General features: G+C 44.7%; 1 protein-coding gene across 4 annotated transcripts in view; it reads left to right on the top strand.

Moving 5' to 3' along the window:
• The first annotated feature begins 223 nt into the window (after nucleotides 1-223).
• UBR4 (ubiquitin protein ligase E3 component n-recognin 4) overlaps nucleotides 224-17,563 on the top strand; it is a 68,310-nt gene continuing 50,970 nt past the window's right edge. For all 4 annotated transcript variants that reach the window (XM_048967687.1, XM_048967686.1, XM_048967685.1 and 1 more), the window contains exons 1-29: nucleotides 224-418; nucleotides 4,032-4,129; nucleotides 4,683-4,786; nucleotides 5,030-5,159; nucleotides 5,265-5,404; nucleotides 5,572-5,674; nucleotides 5,810-5,951; nucleotides 6,078-6,202; nucleotides 6,549-6,673; nucleotides 6,929-6,988; nucleotides 7,099-7,289; nucleotides 7,519-7,618; nucleotides 7,700-7,837; nucleotides 8,325-8,442; nucleotides 8,862-9,049; nucleotides 9,575-9,734; nucleotides 9,867-9,952; nucleotides 10,845-11,014; nucleotides 11,200-11,482; nucleotides 11,995-12,127; nucleotides 12,310-12,389; nucleotides 12,910-13,038; nucleotides 13,491-13,673; nucleotides 13,892-14,014; nucleotides 14,104-14,333; nucleotides 14,965-15,089; nucleotides 15,669-15,766; nucleotides 15,912-16,069; nucleotides 16,674-16,883. In XM_048967687.1, coding sequence (XP_048823644.1) covers nucleotides 294-418; nucleotides 4,032-4,129; nucleotides 4,683-4,786; nucleotides 5,030-5,159; nucleotides 5,265-5,404; nucleotides 5,572-5,674; nucleotides 5,810-5,951; nucleotides 6,078-6,202; nucleotides 6,549-6,673; nucleotides 6,929-6,988; nucleotides 7,099-7,289; nucleotides 7,519-7,618; nucleotides 7,700-7,837; nucleotides 8,325-8,442; nucleotides 8,862-9,049; nucleotides 9,575-9,734; nucleotides 9,867-9,952; nucleotides 10,845-11,014; nucleotides 11,200-11,482; nucleotides 11,995-12,127; nucleotides 12,310-12,389; nucleotides 12,910-13,038; nucleotides 13,491-13,673; nucleotides 13,892-14,014; nucleotides 14,104-14,333; nucleotides 14,965-15,089; nucleotides 15,669-15,766; nucleotides 15,912-16,069; nucleotides 16,674-16,883 — 4,055 coding nt within the window. In that variant the 5' untranslated portion in view covers nucleotides 224-293. The remainder of the gene's footprint in view (nucleotides 419-4,031; nucleotides 4,130-4,682; nucleotides 4,787-5,029; nucleotides 5,160-5,264; nucleotides 5,405-5,571; nucleotides 5,675-5,809; nucleotides 5,952-6,077; nucleotides 6,203-6,548; nucleotides 6,674-6,928; nucleotides 6,989-7,098; nucleotides 7,290-7,518; nucleotides 7,619-7,699; nucleotides 7,838-8,324; nucleotides 8,443-8,861; nucleotides 9,050-9,574; nucleotides 9,735-9,866; nucleotides 9,953-10,844; nucleotides 11,015-11,199; nucleotides 11,483-11,994; nucleotides 12,128-12,309; nucleotides 12,390-12,909; nucleotides 13,039-13,490; nucleotides 13,674-13,891; nucleotides 14,015-14,103; nucleotides 14,334-14,964; nucleotides 15,090-15,668; nucleotides 15,767-15,911; nucleotides 16,070-16,673; nucleotides 16,884-17,563) is intronic.

Here is a 17,563-nt window from a genome sequence, read left to right as displayed (position 1 = left end):
CCTGGGGCTATGATTGGCGCCGCCTCCTTCCCGCCTTCAGTTGTGCGCATGCGCCGCTAACCGCGCGCAGTACCGCGCATGCGCCACCCCTAATCCTGCTGACTCACGTACTGCACAGGCGCATAGGCTCGCCGTTCCTCCTCCAATCAGGGTGCTGGACGCGCGCATGCGCTTTTCCTCACTTCCTGTCTCGCTGCTCGCAGTGGGGGGGGGGCGCTTCCGGCCCGTTCCCTCCCCCCTAACCCCCCCTCCCCTCGGCCGCCGCCGCCCCCCCGGCGCAGCACAGCGGCAAGATGGCGGCGGGCGGCGGCGCGGCGGAGCCGGGCTGGGAGGTGGCGGTGCGGCCGCTGCTCTCTGCCTCCTACTCGGCCTTCGAGATGAAAGAGCTCCCTCAGCTTCTCGCCTCCGTTATCGAGAGGTGAGGACGGCAGCCGCGGGGTGGGCACCGGGCCTTGCTTCCCTTCAGGCTGTGTGCGGCCCTGAGGTGTTTTGGCTCGGCTGCGTGGGGCCGCGCCTCGGTGCTGTATGCGGGGTTGGGTCCCTCGGTGTAAGAAAGGCGTTGGGGCTCCAAAGAGTGGAGCTGAGAGGCGTGTGTGCTACGGGGAGCTGAGGGAAGGGGGTGGGTCGGGCTGGGGAAGGGGAGGCTCTGAGAACTCATCGCTTTACGGCTCCTGGAAGGAGGCTGTGCCGAGGTGGGATCGGCCTCTGCGCTTCTCCGGTGATAGGATGGGAGGGAACGGCCTCGGGTTGCTGCACCAGAAGAGCAGTGATGTGCTGGCACGGGGGTCACCGGCCATGGAGGTGTTCGGTATGGAGATGTGGCGCTCAGGGATGTTGCCAGTGGTTACACGGGGTGGGTTGGGGTCGGACGTGGTGACCTTGGAGGACTTTTTCCAACCTGAGCGATTCCTTGAAACGCTGCTGGGAGAGGTGTGCTTCCTCCCCTGGCGTTGAGGAAACCCTGTAGAACTGTGGAGTCCTGCAGGGCGGAAGATTTTGTCACGCCTAGTGCAGAGGAAAAAATAGCTCATTACTGTGCAGAACCGTGCCCTGCTGTTCTAGGAAACAGCCTGTCTATAGATTTTTCATTGAAAGATGCACTCTTTGTCACTTTTTTTTAGAAGATCAGTAGTGAGGGGGTTGGCATCCCAGGCATCCATACAAACTGGAAGGAGCGGTCCTTGAGAGCAGCCCTGTGGAGAAGGACCTGGGGGTCTTGATAGATGGAACACTTAACAAGAGCCAGCAAATGGGATCCTGGGCTCCATCAGCAGAGGGGTGGCCAGCAGGGACAGGGAGGTGATTCTCCCCCTCTTCTCTGCTCGTGTGAGGCCCCATCTGGAATACTGCATCTGAGTGTGGAGCCCCCAGTACGAATAAGACAGGGAGCGGTTGGAGAGGGTCCAGAGAAGGGCCATGAAGGTGATCAGGGGACTGGGGAACCTCCCCTATGAAGACAGGCTGAGGGAGCTGAGCTTGTTCAGCCTGAAGAAAAGAAGGCTGCGGGGTGACCTCATTGCAGCCTTCAGTACCTGAAGGGAGCCTACAAACAGGAGGGCAATCAACTCTTTGAAAGGGTTGATAACAGCAGGACAAGGGGAAATGGTTTGAAGTTGGGGGAGGGGAGATTTAGGTTGGATGTCAGGGAGAAGTTCTTTGCTATGAGAGTGGTGACGTGCTGGAACAGCTGCCCAGAGAGGCTGTGGATGCCCCGTCCATCCCTGGAGGTGTTCAAGGCCAGGATGGGGCCCTGGGCAGCCTGGACTGCTATGAAATGTGGAGCTTGGTGGCCCTGCATGTGGCAGGGGTTTGGAGACTCATGAGCCTTCCAACCCTGGCCATTCTGTAGTGCTGGTTGGTCCACAGTGTGGTTGGGTGGTTGTGCTACAACAGTGAAATCACCAACGTTGTTCGCTTCAAAATGAATTAAGATGCTCCTTTTCTTGATAGCTCTTCTATTCCCAAGTTTAAGAATTATCAACTCCCTAACGTCCTCTTATTAGAAGATATACTCAGGAATGAATAGATGTTGGTCTCATTTCTTGACAAAGGTCATAGGAGTACTAACATAGAAAGACCCAGCTGCAGAGGAACACAGTTTACAGAGTCTGTGACAGTCAGATGATGCTGATTTTTCAGGAAAGGTTTTCAATAGAGAGAGAACTGCACCTGCTGTTGTACCTTTCCATGGTGGAGGGTGTTTTGTGCTGCTGCCTTACATAAAGGGTCTATTTCTGGCTGGCTGAGATTTGGAAGCAGAAGTGAGAACGAGGTGGTATTCGTTGCTGAAGTGTTATATTGATGGCTGGCTTCTTAGTTAGCATGAGTAATGATTTTCCCTGGTAAGCAGTGTTATTTAAGCAATAAATCACAGCACAGTAGCCTGAAGTTATCAAGTGTCACTGTACACATGTATGTATATACATATACAGTATAACACTTGAAGACGTGACAGGTTAAGCTGTTACCTTTTTTCTTGTTATTTGCAAGGACTTGATAATGATTAGCAGACAGGTGCCTTCCACTTTGCACTGCCCTAACTAACAAGACCACAACTCGTTTAAATAAATCTCAAACCTCTTGTTGTCCAATTGGGATGAAAATGCCTGTCTGGTTCAAGTATCTGCACTTTTCTGTTCTTATCCCTGCAGGTATTGTGTGTTGCTCAGCTTGACAGTGAGCTCATTTGGAGCTGCCAATTTCTTCTGTGCTCCGTTACTCCCAAACTGTTCTAATTTGTTCTCTTAAAATACATTGTGTGCACCTACAGCCCCTTATTTAGAGCTGGCTGTAAAGCAGAAGGTGAGCAAAATGAGCGTCTGACAGCAGCACAAATGCGTTGGCGCATCCAATGTCTGCTAGTGCTGGTTGTTGCCAAGCCTGAGGAATCGTCCCTTTGGTTGGGAGTGGAGCCTCTGCCTCCCAGCAGCTCCCCTGAAATGAGGTCTTTTTCCCAGAGGTGGAGGAGCTGCTGTTTTCAGAAGCAGAGCGAAGCTGTGTGCCATCTTTTCATCCAACTAGCTCATTGCCTGAGCATTTCTGCCATCTGCAAATGGGAAGGCAATTAATTTAAGTATTTAATGAGCGGACTTCCACACCACTTTGTTGTGTTGGAGGACTCGTGGGCTGGCCTAGCCCTGCAGGCAGAGCTCTGCTTCTCGCTGTGGCCGCCTTCAGGTTGGTGCAGATGGGACGTGGGGCGAAGCCTTCCCACAGCTGCCTTCAGTGTGTCATCTGTGCAAAGCATGGACGCTCTCTGTGGCCAGCAGGCCTCACAGGGAAACCTCAGAGATTTGACTGTACTGACACATCTTTTGCTTTACAGTTTTTACTTTAGCTTTGAGTTGACACTGAATTTTCACTTGGTGTTGATTTGTGTGCAGGGAAAGAACGGCAAACGGCTGTAAAGCTCTGAAATCACCACCCTCTGCCCACGAGGCTGATGACAGCAGATGCATTCTTCTGGACTCTGTGCTACCTGCCAAAACTCTTTGCTCCTCTGCTTGTGCACATGCCGCATTGAGTATTTGTTGTTGTTATGCAATGGGCTGTTTTGATCCTTCTGTTTTGCAGAATTGCATAAACTGCTGTTGGCTCTGCCTTGTCAAAACGGGAATGCCTGTGCTGCAGCCCTGGCATCAGCAGAACAAACAGCCCCAACTTTACGGGCAGCTGACTTTAGAGGAACTTAAAGATTAATGAAAGCTGACAGGAGGGTGATTGTTGGAGAGGCTGACTTCTGGTGATGTAAAGGAAAAGTACTGGCCATACTGGGGGCTGGTTTCTTAAACTTCCAGTGCAGGCAGTAATTCTGATGCCCTGATCTGTCTTCTGCTGCAGGACTCAAGCCTGAGGATACACAAATGGGACGCAGGACAAGATCCTGTCCTCAACACTTTGATTTGGAAAGAGCGTGTGATCTTAATGATCTTGTCTTACACATGTTAATGGATATATCTTGTTCTGAGTGTTGTGTGGCAGCCACTGTTGTGCCGTATCAAATTGACGTATGCCTTCTTCTCCTATTGCAGTGAATCAGAAATCTTGCACCACGACAAACAATACGAGCCTTTTTACTCCTCCTTTGTTGCACTTTCAACACATTACATCACTACTGTGTGTGGTCTCAGTAAGTGTTCTCCATCCTCCAATTTTACCCTTGTACAGCGACTGAAGGATAGTGAAAGTAGGCCCAAGCTGTTCCTTTGGGATTTGTCTCAGGCCCCATTTGTGAATCAGATATTAATGTAGAGCACAGAGTGGTTCATTCCTGCTGGCAGATGGAAAGGGAAGCTTGACTCGTTTTGGCATTTGGGCACCTACTGGGGGGTGGTGGCAGCTTTTTGGTTGCATATTTCTTTTCTCAGCAGAAAGGTAGTTTGGGTGAACTTGTTTTGTATCCATCAGTTCCTTTTCTCTGAGCTCGGACAGTATTAACTCATAAATGTTGCAAGGAAAGCCATCCTATATGCCTGTGTTAGAAGGTTTTATCCTTGCTTTCCTGACATTCCTTAGGTTACATTTTAATGAGACCAAATTGACACTGTGTCTCTCTGTTAGACATACAGTGCGTGCATGCATGCATTCTGCCTAGCATTCTGCTTTGTTGAAAGCATTAAGAACATGCTATACCAATTTACTTAAAGACTTGCCCTAATTGGTGCAACCATCTGCTTTCTCAGTACCCAGAAACCAACTGCAGTCGGTGGCAGCAGCATGTAAAGTCCTGATTGAGTTCTCCCTTCTGCGTCTAGAGAACCCAGACGAAGCGTGCGCTGTTTCACAGGTAAGCACAGATTTTGACCACGTGGCCCTGAGAGCAAAAATGGACTCTGGCCTCTAATTCTATAAATATTTGCTCTGATGTTGTGCAGAGCAAGAATGCCATCACGATCTTTGCTATGAGATCCGATTGGATCTGAGATGCTGTGGTTACATTACTCATAATGCAGCAGCTGAGGGTAAACAGTGCCACAAAATAATTGGAATCAAGATGTTTATGATGTATTTGATACCTTTTCCTTTGTAGAAACACCTCATTCTGCTGATAAAGGGGCTGTGCACAGGCTGCAGCCGCCTGGATCGAACGGAAATCATCACTTTCACAGCAATGATGAAATCAGCCAAGCTGCCTCAGACCATCAAAACCCTCTCTGATGGTAGGTGGTTCAGTCTGTGATTATATTGCTGTGGCAGTGGAGCGAGCTATAGCAAATGTGAAGTGCTTTGATGTATGAAATGATGTTTTGCTGTTCGCCCCGCAGTAGAGGACCAGAAGGAGTTGGCCTCCCCAGTGAGCCCAGAGCTAAGGCAGAAAGAAGTACAGATGAACTTCCTGAATCAGCTGACATCAGTCTTTAACCCCAGAGTCTCAGCATCACCATCTATCATGCCAGAGACGCAGGTAAACAGCCCCAGAATAAAAGCAGCCTGATTTCTAACCTGAATATCAGTGCACTCAAGGACTTCTCTGAGTTCTGTTGCTGGTTCACCTTGCTGCTTTGTAGAGTCGTTGCAGTGCCCTATATTTTTTGTGCTTCTGTGATATATTTAGTATGTGCTTGATTTTAGGTGGAAGGAGAAAACGAAGATCAAGCTTCCGCAGATCAAACCTCTGCAGCAAAAACAAAAAGCATATTCATTGCTCAGAACGTAGCCAGCTTGCAAGAACTGGGTGAGGATCAGCTTTGTAGCACTGCGGGGATAAGGAGTGCAAGAGCAAGCATTTCTTTTGATGGCTGTTAGATCTGTTCTGCTTAGAAGCTCTCCTGTGGCACAGTAACAGTAAAACACTGTTTTTGTTTGGTAGGTGGCTCTGAAAAATTGCTGCGAGTGTGCCTGAACCTCCCATATTTCTTGAGATACATCAATCGGTTTCAGGATGCTGTGTCAGCCAACTCATTTTTTATTATGCCAGCCACGGTGGCAGATGCCACTGCTGTACGTAACGGGTAAGACTGTGCCATCACTCTTCTTTGGTGTATGCTGGATACACTGTATGAGGAAAAACATTGTGCTGCTCCCATGAGCACTGCATAGATTGCATTGCTGATCCTTAACCTGTGTTGTTACTGTAGGTTTCACTCGCTGGTGATAGATGTGACCATGGCACTGGATACTCTGTCTCTGCCTGTGTTGGAGCCCCTGACACCCACACGGCTCCAAGATGTGACTGTTCTTGCTCTCAGCTGTCTCTATGCAGGTGACTGATTTCCTCTATTTTTAGGTCTCTAAGTCATTCTTGCTTCTTCTCTCTGTTACCCACACGTTCATGGCTCACCCCACAAGTAATCTTCGTTATGGATGCACCAGTTTGCCCCATACTGCTAATGCAGGGGCAATGTGAGCTTTGTTCTGGTGGTACTGAGGTTCTGATATGTTCTGCAATTGCAACTTGGTGACTCAGGACCTTTTTAATAACCTGTAATTTCTTCCCTCTCCTAATGTTCAAAGCATAACGTGTGCATGTCTGATACTGCTTGTTTCTATGTGCTAAATGGGAAGATTGGCTTATAAGAAGACTGTTCCCTTTGCTTATTTTCATCCAGGTGTGAGTGTGGCAACTTGTATGGCCATCCTACACGTGGGTACCACACAGCAGGTACGGACTGGATCTACGAGTTCCAAAGAAGAGGATTATGAAAATGATGCTGCTACTATTGTACAGAAATGTGTAAGTAGATGGGAAGGAGTGCATTTGTTTTGTTTTTTTTTTTCCATTCTTGGCAAGTGGAATGTATAGAATTCGTATTTGTTTGGATGCAGCAGATGTATATTATTTCTAGGTATTAGTCTGGCCGATAAAGTAACTGGGTTGGCTAATTGTGGATAGGAAACAGCAATCATATCAGGAGTTTTAAAAGTGTGTGGGCTGGTTTAGTTATTGCCCAGTGCTTAAACATTATTGTGGTTTTGTATCTATTTGCAGCTTGAAATCTATGAAATGATTGGACAAGCCATCAGCAATTCACGCCGAGCAGGGGGTGAGGTAAGATCTGTGCCCTTCAGGAAGCTCTTATAATGCTGTTGTGTTCTGGCATTTGGATTCACACTATTTCGTCTTTTTTTTTTTCCCCCCCTCAACCTTTTGGATGATAGCATTATCAGAACTTCCAGCTGCTTGGGGCCTGGTGTTTGCTAAACAGTCTCTTCCTCATCTTGAACCTCAGCCCCACAGCATTGGCTGATAAGGGGAAAGAGAAAGATCCATTGGCTGCTCTTCGTGTCAGAGACATTATTGCTCGGACGAAGGAGGGCGTTGGGTCTCCCAAACTGGGACCTGGAAAAGGGTATGTAAAGACCCCCTTGGAGTAGTCATTGTCCATGTAACTGTGCAGAGCAGAATTACTATGGAGTCTTGTTGGTCTCGCCATATGAAATTCAAGTCTTGATTCTTGAAAAGAAAACGAGTCACCTTTTCTTTCTTAATTTAGCAAAGCAGTTCCTCAGTCACCTCACTCAATCTGCTTTTTTTTTTCCCCTCCCTGCAATTACATTTTATCTTTTATTTTTCTGTAGGCATCAAGGGTTTGGTGTTCTGTCAGTGGTGCTTGCAAATCATGCCATCAAATTGCTGTCATCCCTCTTTCAAGATCTGCAAGTGGAGGCATTGCACAAGGTGTGTAGGTAGTTCTTGTGAAACATTTGCCCTTCTCCACTGAAACACATTTTAAATTCTCTCTTCAATGCTGTCCTCCAGGGCTGGGAGAGTGACGGCCCACCAGCAGTGCTGGATATCATGGCTCAAAGCACATCGATCCAGAGAATCCAGCGGCTGATAGATTCTGTGCCACTCACTAATTTGCTGCTGACTTTGCTGTCTACATCATACAGAAAGGTAGGAACTGACGTGCAGCTAGGGAGGTATCTGAGCAACTCCTACTGAGTGTCATCTGCATGGAAAATTCTCTCTTTACAATCTGTGAATATGCAAAGAAGAATTCTGTCAGTGTCAACCAAAGGCACTCTCCCTCCTCGTTTGGAGACGGTAAATTTGACAAACTTGTTCTAACAAAATAGCTCTGTAAGCACAGTGGCATTTGTGAATTTAACGACAAGATGAAAAGGCTGTGTTCAGAACAGATGCTTTCATGTTAAAGCTGTTACTTGAAGTGTTGCTTAAATTCTTGGCATGCATAATTTATTTTCAGCCATCCTGCATAAATTCTGATACAACTTTAAGGGAGAATCTTGAGAAAACTGTTAATAAGTCGCTTGACTAGAATTGACTGGAAGCAAATTAAAATGCTTTAGGAAGATAATTTGTTTTCAAATTCTTGTCTTTCATAATCCTAAAATTGAATTTGTTCTGCTGTTCTTGTAAGGCGTGTGTCTTGCAGCGTCAGAGAAAGGGCTCCATGAGCAGTGATGCAAGTGCCTCCACTGATTCAAATACTTACTATGAGGATGACTTTAGCAGCACTGAGGAGGACAGCAGCCAAGGTAATAGAGTTTTCAACAAAGAAATGAAGTCAGGATTTTATGCTGTTTTTCAGACTTTGTGGAAACCTGGCTACTGGGATTTTGCCTTCTTGGGCTAAAATAACATGTAATGCTGAAAATATGAAGCAGTTTGTGAGATCTGTTTGGCAGAAGCAGTGCTGACTGTACTCTTTTATGTAAACTGAAGCCAGAGAGGCTGGTATGTGGCAGTATTTGCTTGAGAGGAGAGTGGAAATAATTTCTTCTTGTAAATTCCTGCTGTAAAACTGCTGAGCGTTGTGACTGGAAGGGAGAAATGAAGATTGCAGATGCCTTAAGTCTGCTCACTGAAGTTCTTCAGGCCTTTACTGTACCAAGTCCCTTGCATGAGGTGGTTCTTCACAATCCTGTGCTTTTGGTTTGTTTGCCTCCTGTGTCAGATGATGACAGTGAACCAATCCTTGGGCAGTGGTTTGAAGAGACGATATCTCCAAGCAAAGAGAAAGTGGCCCCACCACCACCCCCTCCACCACCACCTTTGGAGAGCTCTCCTAGAGTCAAAAGCCCAAACAAACAGACTGCTGGAGAGAATGGGAACATCCTGGCCAGCCGCAAAGATCCAGAATTGGTATGGAAAGGTCTCCAGGGTTGATGAAATGATGTGTGCTGTAGCTAGCTGTGTTGCCAGGTGACATGATAAATGTCAGGTATTAAGTATACTGCTGATGGAGGATTGGCTTTGAAGAAATGTATTTGGTTTACTCTTCCGTCAAGTGGAATATTGCTGCTGTATTGGTTATTGCTAGGGAATCAGACTGAAAGTATCAGTTTGGGTTACAAAGGAAGAGGGAAAATGAGGGCAGAGCTATAAGTAAGTTAAGTTGCTGATAGAACGCTGATAGCGTTGGGGAAAGACAAAAATAAATTCTGCTGCCAAGAGCTTTGGAGACTTGAAACTTTTTTTGGAGAATTGCTAAAATTATACAGAGTGCAGTGAGCTGCATTGCAGTGAGTAAAGTAAATCTGCTCTCTGCTGCCAGGGATATTAGGGAACTTGATCTGTTTTGCTGACAGTTCTGGCTTTTTTAATGTTTTCTTATACTCCCTCGGGTTTTGTTGCTTCTACAGCATGTTTCTCTTTTTTCCTTTTCAGTTTTTGAGTCTGGCTTCAAACATTTTGAACTTTATCACTTCTTCTATGCTGAACTCCAGGAATAACTTCATTCGCAACTACCTGAGCGTCTCTCTTTCGGAGCAGCACATGGCAACACTTGCTAGCATCATCAAAGAAGTGGATAAGGATGGGCTTAAGGGTGAGTGAGCAGTACTTCTCCTTTAGAAAGCACAGACAGTAGAATTTGCAGGTGTCTCTTTTCATAGTTCCATACAGAAATCATAAATATGGGACAGCAGCAGTAGTGAATGTCTCAATCTCTGTATGACAGGCACTTCAGATGAGGAGTTTGCTGCTGCACTGTACCACTTCAACCACTCCTTAGTGACCTCAGATCTTCAGTCCCCTGCCTTGCAGGTAAAGCCGTGATGAATATATAAATGAAATGAACAAATGTTGGTGTCTGTCAATGCCTCTGTGTGGAGTCTGCAGCTGAAGTAGCATGTTGTGATTCCACTTGGCCCTAGAGAATGGTATTTTTCAAACAGAGCTTGGGATATTTTGGATCCAAGTTGAATGACACTTTGCAGTGCATAAGCTTAACATCCAGAGTTCAGGTTAATCTGCTGAATTTCGGAGGTGATGAAGGCTGAAGGAGAAGTGAGTTTGTGTGTTGTGTTTTGGAGACTTGCCTCTGTCCGTGTGTTAGCAAGAGGCATTCCTGCAGATTTACTTTGCTGTCAGGATTGATGCCAAAAGGCCTTGGAATTCTCTCAGGAGAATCAAGTTAATCCCTTTGCTTTCATGTGCTAACCCTGTAGCCTCTAGGTTTCTTTGCTGGGTCATGGGCTGACCTGACCTAACACTCTAAGTAGGGCTCGCTTACCAGTCAGTGTATTCAGAGCCTACACTTTTTGTTGTCTGTGTTTAAAAAACCTTTTTTTACACTTTTGTTTTCCCCCAAAAGCAGCTAAACAACCTTTTTGCTGAAGCACAAACTGCAGGCTGATCTGTATGATTCTGCCAAAGCCTAATCTGTCCTGCTGTGATTTTGTGGCGAATGAGTAGAGATCATTAATGCCATTCTGTCCTGCATTGGTGCTGAAGTTCAAAATTTGTGGTGTTTTAGATGGCAAAATGACAACGTAAACATCCTCAGTAGCTATGTGATACATTTAAGATTAGAAAAATATTGCTGTATTAGCTCTTTTCAACCTCTGGGAGCAATATTCTTTATTCAAATCATGCTTTTAATTAATGAAAGCAGGCAGGGCTTCCTTCTTTTCACCAAGTTTCTGCTTTATTCCAGAACACACTTCTTCAGCAGCTGGGGGTTGCCCCTTTCTCAGAAGGTCCATGGCCTCTCTACATCCATCCCCAAAGTTTGTCGGTGCTCTCAAGACTTCTCCTCATTTGGCAGCATAAAGCCACTGCCCAGGGAGACCCTGATGTCCCAGAATGCCTTAAAGTTTGGGAAAGGTGAGATAATTTTATTTTAACTTGAAAGTCAGTCACCATCTTTGTGAAATCGCCAGTATTGATTAGAAGAACAAGCAGAAAAATGAAACAATAAAAATATTTCTGTAAGCTCTGGTTAAAGAGATCTTCAAGACGTATCTAAGCGAGAAGAAAAGGAGTGCATGAACTTTCTGTCCTGTTGTCAGGTTTGTGGGCACGCTGAAGCAGAATGCCTTGCAGGGCACCCTTCCCAGCGACGCAGAAGATCTGAACGTTGAACATCTCCAACTCCTGCTGCTTATTTTTCACAACTTTTCTGAGAGGGGCCGCAGGTCGATCATGATGCTCTGTATCCAGACAATCGTGGAGCTGACAGTGAACATGGACACCCAGCAAAGTTCTGTACCGCTTATTGTGGCACGCCTGCTCTTGGTGTTTGACTATCTGCTCCATCAGTATTCCAAGGCCCCCGTGTACTTATTTGAACAGGTAAAACTTTGTGATGCTGAAATGTAGTTCATTGCTCAGCAGAGATCTGTGGCAGACAATCGTTTGGTGTGTTCTGATCTCTTTGGTTTTGTTACCAATCTTTCAGGTTATAATAAGAGATCAACTCCAGTTGTTGATTCCTAATGGCAGGTTCAGTTAGAGCATACATTTGTGATGTCACTGCTGTCCTAATAAATCCCACTGAGGTCAGGGTGAAAGCCCTGCCTTCATCTTTCATGGCTATTTTGGGTATTCACACACCATTTCAAATGCCTTGTATGCACTGTTCTTGCTTTAGCTTGTCCCTGTTGAGTTATGGCACTGTTCTGATTAATGAGATGCTAATATTTTGTGGGTGGCTTTTTCAGTAGTTGGAAGCTTGTTAGGTAGGATCCAGGGCTTCCCTCAGAAGCTGAGAAAACTGTTGTAGGAATGGGATTGTTTGTATCTTATGGCTCTTTGTTTTGTTACTGTGGTTCCCCTGCTTAATGACTTCATGCTTTTCTGCTTAGGTGCAATATAATTTGCTGACTCCACCCATTGGCTGGGTGAGTGGATCCCAGGACAGTAGCAGGCGAACTTCTGTTCCACTCTATCATGGTTTTAAGGAGGTGGAAGAAAACTGGACCAAACACTGCTCATCAGGTAACAAAGAACACGTGAGCAGTTTTTTCTTCCAAGATTTGCTTTTGCAAATAAGTGTGAGCCATTCCTATGGCCTGGGTACATTTTCCTGCCTTTGACAGGCATACTTAAAACAGACGAAAATGCATGTAGTTATGCTTGAACGATTTTAAACAAAATTATTGCTGTTTATCACTTTCCAGATGCAGTTCCACAGCCCAGGTTCTACTGCATCCTATCTCCAGAAGCTTCTGAAGATGACCTGAACCGTCTGGATAGCACGGTACTGGGATTTATATGTAGAGACCTTTCTGTAAGCCTTCAAAGGGCAGCGTTGGCTTGAGAAGTGCCAGGGCAAACTGATGAGAAGGAAGGGCCTGATGCAGTGGCTAGAGCAGGAATTTTATCCAAATGGAGTGAAGAGTAGTGACTGAGTAAGATAATGTGGGATTCTTTGCACTGAGTTGTGTGTCAGGGAAGTCCATTTGCAAATTCAGATGTGCTACTATGAAGCTATGTTGGACAGCTTGTAATGCATACGATTCAGTTATTTATGCTGCAAAGCAGAGTCCTACCATATCCCCAGTTATTTCTCAGTGCTGCTGAAACATCTGAGGCAAAGATATGATAAGTAGGGTTACTTCCCCATCAGTTTGATCAAATTCTCTCAGAACACCTGACAGAATTAACTTCCTGAAGTCACGTTTTGCATAGTTTTGGTATGTGGGTGTTTTGAATACTTAACAGAAAGTATAAATAAGTGCAGATGCAAAACAGTGATCATGGCTTGTAACCTCTTGCAGGTTTGTGAGGTCCTTTTCTCTAGGACTATGAAGTATGATGAGCTTTACACAGCACTGACTTCACTACTTGCAGCAGGGTCACAGTTTGACACACTCAGGAGGAAAGAGAACAAAAATGTCACTGCACTGGTAAGACTGTATGTGTTGCTGGAGTGTTGTCTGTGCTGAGGAGTAACAGATTTTCAGTCTTATTGTTTTCAACGAAGTATTAAAAGTATTCTGGACAGTGGTTGGAGTAATGGAGAACTTAAAAAGGAGGATTTTTAATCCATAGCATGTTTTAGTCTTACTGTTCCTCCCTGGTAATGCCAGTAGGTCTGCCTGGAATATGATGAGACAGAAAAATCTTGTGTAATCCTTCTTTTTTTCTCTTTTTTCTTTCTTGCTCCTCTTCCTTCTATGCCTCATTGCATAATATGACAGAAATTCAGTTCACCATGTGTTCGCCCAGTTTAGCACATCTGCATGAGTCTATGACTCTAGTCTATGAGTCTAGAGCCCTGATGAGATAATTTGAGCAGCTATAATGCTCGAAACTATGATCTTCCTTTACTAATTTATCCAACCATGCTTTTGTTTAGGAAGCCTGTGCACTTCAGTACTACTTCTTGATACTGTGGCGGATACTGGGGATATTGCCTCCATCCAAAAACTACATGAATCAGTTGGCTACAAACACACCAGAGATGAGTGAATGTGATATTTTACACACGTTGCGCTGGTCTTCTCGCCTGCGAATCCCATCTTACGTCACATGGATCAAGGTTACAGTCTCATCTTCGTTGGGCTGTTTTGTAATGTTGTTTATTAGTAAGAATGTCAGTTTCTTGTTCTTCTGTGCTTAGTGCATGTGGGATTTGTTGTGTGGGCATGGTGAGAAGTGGGAACTTGTCTGCGTTTTTGAAGTGTTCTAGCCTGGTAGTTGGCAGAATGCTTAATTATAGAGCTCTTCTAAAGTGTGGTCTTCTTCTGGCATCTGTAGGATCACCTTACCAAGCAGGGGATGAAAGCTGAACATGCTGCTTCTCTCATTGAATTGGCCTCCAACAAGTGCAGCTCAGTAAAATACGATGTGGAAATAGCAGAAGAATACTTTGCTCGACAGGTGAACTGATGCAAATGTAAATGTGCACATGGAACATCTGTTCTTGTGGAGTGATTTACACTTACAGTTCCATTCCTTTGTATTTTAAGATATCTTCATTTTGTGGCATCGATTGCACAACTATTCTCCAGCTGCACGAAGTTCCCAGCTTGCAGTCCATTTACACCCTTGATGCTGCAATTTCCAAGATCCAGGTCTCTCTAGATGAGCACTTTACCAAGCTAGCTGCAGAAACTGATCCACACAAGTCTTCAGAGATGACCAAGAACCTCCTACCTGCTACACTGCAGCTTATTGACACTTATGCTACATTTACCAGGTAAATCCATGGCATCTCTGATAGAAATGATGTTTCCTTCTGTACGTGAGGGTTTTTATTTTATTTGTTGTTTTGGCAGAGAGAGGTTGGTCTGTTAATAGTCCAGTCCAGTTACTCTAACTTAGATGCTTCAGACTGACCGTTGTTTTTTAAAAGAAGACAAAGCTATTCAAGCTGTAATGTGGTCATTATTTCTAAGTAGCTAAGTAATCTTTCAAGATTTTCCTGCAAGTTTGTAAAATCAGCTTTTCCTCCAAAGATGAAACCTCTTATTACCACTCTGTAGAACAGTGCTGCTCAAGGTTATTTCACTCATTATTGAGACTGTCAGAGACCATCAGAGAGAGGAGGGGGGTGTTAATTCTTAGATTAAGAGTCTGAAGTCTTCTAAACTCTCATTAGCCCCTATGTAGAAGAAAGCAAAAGTAAATCAGCTTTTTCTTTTGAGCAGATGCTTTTGCTGGTAAGAAGCTTAGAGGAGATAAAAGCCTCGAACTCTCTTAGTGGTATCACATGAAGTGTGGGGCAGAACTTCACAAGTTTGCTTTCTTATCTGTCACCATATTGACACATTTAGTTATGAAAGGCAGAACTGCTTCCTTGAAGTGAATCCTTTCCCTCATGAATGCAGATCTTACTTGCTACGTAGCCTCTCTGAGGAGGGCTCCAGTGAGAACAGACCTTCTGAAGAGAAGCTACGAGGTTATGCTGCTGTCCTGGCCATTGGATCCAGCCGTTGCAAGTCCAATACTCTAGGTAAGCATCCTGCAGAGTTCAGATTTCCTTTTGTGCACAGGTGAAGCTTTCTGCAATGTTTCCAACGTTCAGCTTCAAAGCTGTGTGCTGGCTAATGTGTTCTTTTTCCTCTACCACTGTGTTCAGATCACTGTATTATCCAGCAGCAGACGGGGAAGTCTGTTCTTTTTAGTATTGTAGCAGGTGAAAAAGAGGGGCAAGCCTTGAAAAAGTAACTAACTTGTGAGCTTATCTGGCTTACTGAAATGCTTTTATAACCGTGCTGGTGCTCCACAGAATGGCATGGAAGTGTATGGCAAGATGTGAAATAGTAATGTGTTGAAGGCAGCTGTGAATTTGTATATTTGCCATGTCTCTTGTTGCACTAATGAAGTGAAAGAAGCTGCTGCAAACTTCAGGAGTATTTTTGACTGGTAGAAAAGCGTGAGAGTGGCCTTCAGCAGGATAATAGGTCGAACTTAGCTGCAATTGTGTCCTGGTTAACTCATGATCTAGTTTTAAACAGTTTTTAGAAGCATTCTTGTTTTCAACAGGACCCATGGTATTACACAGTGACTTACAATTCTGGATTGATTGCAGGTCCAATGCTTGTTCAGAACTTACCATCAGCTGTGCAGACTTTATGTGACTCATGGAACAACATTCATACCAATGAATTTCCAAACATTGGCTCGTGGGTGAGTCCAGCCTCGTGGGTTGAGCCCAATAATATAAATTGGATAAAATAATCTTAACTCTGTAAATTAGTGGGAATGGCAAGTAGTCTGTCTTTCTGCTAAACACAGGTTGTTTTGATTGTCATGTGTGTGTCTCAACCCTTAGCGCAACGCCTTTGCGAATGACACAATCCCTGCAGAAAGCTACATCAGTGCAGTTCAGGCTGCCCACCTTGGTACTCTCTGCAGCCAAAGTCTACCTCTTGCAGCTTCCCTAAAGCACACCCTTCTCTCCTTGGTCAGACTTACTGGGGATCTCATTGTGTAAGTGATGTTTTTTATATTGGATTCTTGCTTCTGATCTTCTGAATGTCTGTCTTGATCAGACTGTTCTGTTGGGACACTTACTGAACTGGCTCTGTACTTTGAACTGAGCCTTAAGCTATGCTATGTTCATTGTGCAGTTCTGAATGAACAGCTTTTTAGTCTTGGTGTGGTAGGTAGAGTCCTTGATAGGAACACTTAGTGCTTCTCAAGAGGCACAAGACAGGGAAGTTTTTCACACAGAGGGTGGTGATGCCCTGCCCAAGGAAGTTGTGGATGCCCCATCCCTGGAGGCATTCAAGGCTAGGCTGGATGTGGCTCTGGGCAGCCTGGTTGATGACCCTGTACATAGCAGGGGCTTGAAACTAGAAGAACATTATGATCCTTTTCAACCCAGGCCATTCTATGATTCTATGATTAGCTCAGGCCATATTGATCAAATCTGATTGTGTTTTATTTTCATGCATTTGCGTGATCTTTTCAAAGCATGAGAAAGAAGTGACATGAAAGAATTGTTCTTTGCAGGCATTTAACACTAAGATAATTTCAAACAAAATAATTGTCTACACTGCATGTAATTACCTACTTTTCTTTTCTTTTCAAGCTGGTCAGATGATTTGAACCCACCACAGGTGATTCATTCCCTGTTGCCCCTCCTGTTGGAGACCAGCACGGAGAGCGTGGCAGAGATAAGCAGCAACTCCCTAGAAAGGATCTTGGGTCCTGCAGAATCAGATGAATTCCTGGCACGTGTTTATGAGAAGTTGATCACAGGGTGCTATAACATACTGGCCCATCACTCTGATCCAAACAGGTAATGGACTGTGTGGCTTCTAGTTCTCTTCCAATTAAGCTGTGTACAAAGAATTACTACAGTATATTTAAAAATCAATGTAGTTTCTTGAGCAGCAAGACAGAGAGGCGAAAAATCAGCTTATTTTTATCTGGTGAAGACTATTATACTTGTTGACTGAAAATGTAAGATACTTTATTCAGCTCACCAGAATTTTCAGCATTGCCGTTTAGGCAGCGTGGATTTGAATCATCTCTTCTAACTCTGGATGGATCATGTACGTATCTGGATAGTTTTTTATTTAATCAAATAGAAAATTATGTAAATACAAGCACCAAATCAAAGCTGGAGATGCCGACCTAACTTGCTTTATATTCCTTTGTCTCTATTCTTGCTGTTTATAAGGATGGCTAATCCCTTCTTTATCATGGCCAACTAGCCAGATTTATCCTTCCCACCCCTTACTTGCTATGTATATAGAGAGAATAAGCTTGGTGCACAGATGTTGATTCTGCCCATCTGAAACATAAAACCATTAGGCGTGATGATATTGCATCTTTTTAACACTGATCCTCTCTGGATGGAGGATATTCAGAAGGAGATCTATTGAGCCTCCTGTTAGGGAATGTAAAAATAATTGGATTTTGCTTGCAGTATGTGTTGTGGAGTGAGGGTGAGCACAGTAGAGAATGGTGGAGTAA

This window comes from Lagopus muta, chromosome 21, assembly GCF_023343835.1.
Source record: "Lagopus muta isolate bLagMut1 chromosome 21, bLagMut1 primary, whole genome shotgun sequence".
Classification (NCBI taxonomy): Eukaryota; Metazoa; Chordata; class Aves; order Galliformes; family Phasianidae; genus Lagopus; species Lagopus muta.
This window is presented reverse-complemented; position numbering and strand designations above follow the sequence as displayed.